The following is a 4058-nucleotide window of genomic DNA, read 5'->3' as shown; positions in this document are numbered from 1 at the left end:
TTAAAAAGATTCTCTGAATTTTAAAGGGATAGTCCACACAAAAAAACATTGTTTTCTGTGAAACATATAATTTTTCACACAAGGAAGTGTGAAATGTATATGTACAACATTATTTTTGGAAGAACTATCCCTTTAAAAAATGCTAATTTTGAGAAATATACTGTACAGTATGTATCTTATTTTTGCTTGTTTTATTCATGCTTTCATATTCTTAAAAATAAATGATTGTTTATAGCACCGGATACAATAAGTATAAAAACAAAAGTGCAAACAAAACTAGTGCTCATTGCTTATATCAATTTAAAATATTCATTTTTGCCAGGTCTTGGTGTAGTCCCGCTTCCAATGCTTTGGATGTGGTCCCGTCGTATAGTGGCAGTACGATGAACGGGAGTTTAACCACAGGATTTTTAGTGAATGATACATCCAAAATAACCTGCAACAGAAAGAACAAACTATACTGTAGATGATTTCAAGAGAGAAACCTACACAGAATCTGAACAGTGAGAAAAAAAGCATAATTTATTCATGAACGTTTCTTGTTTGATGTAATTTGTACTCAAACAATTGCTTGAGTGACATCGTCTTTTATTTCCATTCCTTTGTTTCTTGAAAACACAAAAGCAGACCGAAAAAAATAGCAACATTCCTTGAATACAAAGTACATCAAACTCTTTTGGAAACCTGCTCGAGGCATGTCTTGTTTTCGGGTACCTATACCTTCAGTCTGTACTCTACTTTGAGGATTCGGCAGTTCTGGATGGTGGTGCTGATTTCTGTGGGAAGAGCTAATACTTTCGACAGATTCTGTCTAGTGGAGGACACTAAAGGCTCTCCCTTCTCCTTTAGTATCTGTGTGGTATAAACAGCTCTCTGGCCTCCAGCAAAGAAGCTTTGCTTCTGGTAGATGATGTACTTTGGCACAATTTTTCGTGTTGAGCTGTTTACAATCTCACCATTGACGACTAGTCCTTCACCTGTTTGATATATAAATATTGTATTACAGCTTGTCAAATGAATCAAAGTTACCTATATTTGTATGATGCCTTTTTAAATCAATAGATCCATTAATGCTTAAGTTACCTTGCTGGTAGCCTGTCTTTGGCAAGAAAATATTCATTGAAATATTTCCAGAGGCAAAAAATAAGACATTCTTGTCTTTACTGCCATGTTGAGTTTCCTGCAGAGGATGAAATTTTGATGTTACTTACTTAACATCCATGAAGTTACAATTATATCTGTTAATCTGTTCATGTTAATCTAACCTTGTCATCACTGAGTTCTATTACTCTTATTGGTCCACATATGTCTGTTTTAAATTTCATGCATTAAAAAGAGTCTTTGAATATTTTGCTGGTCTAACTGACAATTATTGTGATCATACCATCAGTGCTGACCGATCATAATCAGCTCTGGCAACGAAGGTGAACTTTGCTTCGGTTTTGCTTGTTGCATGCATAGACCTGTTCAACTTGGCCAAAAATCGGTAATGGATTTTACCATGAGCACCTTTGAAAGATGAAGGCAGGCCCCTGAGAGACAGACAGAGAGAGATTTTACATGAATGACTAACAGGCGTCAGAGAGAAAAACTTGCATCATATGATGGATCAATATTTCAACATACAGGATATAGCACATTGAAGTATTGGCTACATTGCAAAAAGTAACTGAGACTGTTTCAAAGGAAGATCGATTTTCTCTCAGGAATCAATAAAGTATATACTGTCTATCTATAAGTCACATCTATCAACCAGACTGAATGCCTGAATGGCAAGAAGGTGGTGACTTACTGGTAGGGAAGCTGAAAGGCAAAAGGGAAGACATTTCTACCAGCCACAAGAGTGAAAGAGCCTAGAAAAAAAGATACAGACACATTAAATAAGGTTGTCTATATACAGTTGAAGTCAAACGTTTACATCCACCTTGCAGCATCTACAAAATGTTAATTATTTGACCAAAATAAGAGTGACCATACAAAATGCATGTTATTTTTTATTTAGTACTGACCTGAAGAAGATATTTCACATAAAAGACGTTTACATATAGTCCACAAGAGAAAATAATGTATAAAAATGTCCCCGATCAAAAGTTTCCATACCCTTGATTTCTAATACTGTGTTGTTACCTGAATGATCCACAGCTGATTTGTATTTTTTAGTGATAGTTGTTCTTGAGTCCCTTGTTTGTCCTGAACAGTTAAACTGCCCACTGTTCTTCAGAAAAATCCTCCAGGTCCCACAAATTCTTTAGTTTTTCTGCGTTTTTGTGTATTTGAACCCTTTCTAGCAACGACTGTATGATTTTGAGATCCATTTTTTCACACTGAGGACAACTCAGGGACTCAAATGCAGCTATTACAGAATGTTTAAAGGCTCACTGATGCTTCAGAAGAAAACCTGATGCATTACAAGTTGGGGGGTGAAAACTTTTGAACAGTATGAAAATGTGTACATTTTTCTTATTTTGCCTAAATATATATATTTTTATTTAGTACTGCCCTTCAGAAGCTACAGAAGATACTTTCATGTTTCCCAGAAGCCAAAATAAGTTAAATTTACCCTGATCTTTAAATTCCAAAAGTTTTGACCCCCCCCCCCCCCCCCCCTCCCTCGGCCAGTGTTTAATCCTTCTGTAATAGTTGCATATGAATCCCTCAGTTGTCCTCAGTGTGGAAAGATGTCAGTCATTGTTGGAAAGGGTTCAAATACACAAAAAATGCTGAAAAACCAAAGAATTGTTGGGATGTGAAGGATTTTTCTGAAGAAATCACTTTTAATTGATTTAATGTGTCCTTGCTGAATAAAATGTATTATTATAAAATAAAGAAAATCTTACTGATCCAAAACTTTAAAACACTTAACATAAGACACATTCCATAATTATAATGTTGTCCAGTATTTTATGTTTTTCTACGTATAACTATTTATAGTCTTTGCATTGCACTACACTTACATGGCATTAAATATAAATATAGTTTTGAACCAGTTAATGTTTATAACAGCATCTGTCACATCACATATTACCATCTGCGTTATCCTCTGGTAAGACAGACTGAGTATGTGAGAAATATTTTTCTTTATCCCAGTAGGTCACACTGTCTTCCCCGTGCGTCTCATTCCATGACACATCAGCCTTGCCTTTTGCCTTAACAGTGAGAGCCTTGATTTTGGTTTCCTTTGACACCTCCACGATAACTCTGCCTGCCAAAGTATCCCCATTGCTGAAGGTGTTGCGATCATTTACGGCATCATACTCAATGGCGAAGTTCCGAATTGTCATTTCCTGGAAAGCACGTTAAGTCTGAATTTGTACTGCTTCTGTAAGTGTCTTTGTACGTTGCCTGGAGTTGTAAATATCCCTTCTGTTTTCTATATCCGTCTTTTAAAAATACACCTGTTGGAGGGCTCAACTAACTGGCTGAGCAGGTTTTACCTTAAAAAGACACACCTCTTGCATGGTGTGCATGTAAACTGAAAGTGAACCACATGGTAAAATGTAAGCTGGATGTATTTCTATGGTGTCAGAGACCAAAGAGTCTATTGGGAAAAGCTGTTTTTAGAGCATGGCAGCATAAACAGCAGCCTTGAGAGGCAGGAAACATGAAGAGCTGTGAACATGGTTCATAAAAAAAAAAACAAGATCCCTCTCTCAATGCACCTGCTCTCCAAACCTGAGCTTTAATCAGTGTAGTACATCATGGATGTGTGCTTTGCGGTTGAAAGAGAATTTTAACCGCAATCACTGACTATTGTGTGATAATTGCCCTTATTTGTTAGAACATACTCTGTGTTAACAACATTTCTATAGATATATATATATATATAAAGCAATCAGGTATTGTTAAGTTGACAGTGAGTGAATGTTGTTTAAACGCTGAATGAAAGTATGTAGGATGAAATTTCAACAGGATTCCTAAGTGGCAGATTATTTTTGGCATGGCTCATTCTCTCCTTTTTGCAAGTACAATATATATATGATGAGAATAAAATGGTTAATAATGAAGGTAGGACTTTGACAAAGGTAGTTAAAAGCCATTCTTGGTCACTACATCCTGCT

At 36.0% G+C, this 4058-nt stretch overlaps 1 protein-coding gene across 1 annotated transcript; it reads right to left on the bottom strand.

Annotated features, from left to right (window-relative positions):
* Nucleotides 1–295: 295 nt before the first annotated feature.
* On the bottom strand, nt 296–3281 carry LOC141286565 (arrestin domain-containing protein 3). The gene is made up of 6 exons (XM_073818615.1): nt 3026–3281; nt 1793–1853; nt 1385–1532; nt 1084–1180; nt 721–977; nt 296–436 (listed from the first exon to the last, which is right to left on the bottom strand). The coding sequence occupies exons 1-6, from the start codon at nt 3279–3281 to the stop codon at nt 296–298; spliced, it is 960 nt and encodes a 319-aa protein (XP_073674716.1).
* Between the last annotated feature and the right edge of the window lie 777 nt (nt 3282–4058).

Source organism: Garra rufa, chromosome 15 (assembly GCF_049309525.1).
Source record: "Garra rufa chromosome 15, GarRuf1.0, whole genome shotgun sequence".
Lineage (NCBI taxonomy): Eukaryota > Metazoa > Chordata > Actinopteri > Cypriniformes > Cyprinidae > Garra > Garra rufa.
Note: the sequence above shows the minus strand (reverse complement) of the source record. Positions and strands in the feature narration are given on the sequence as shown.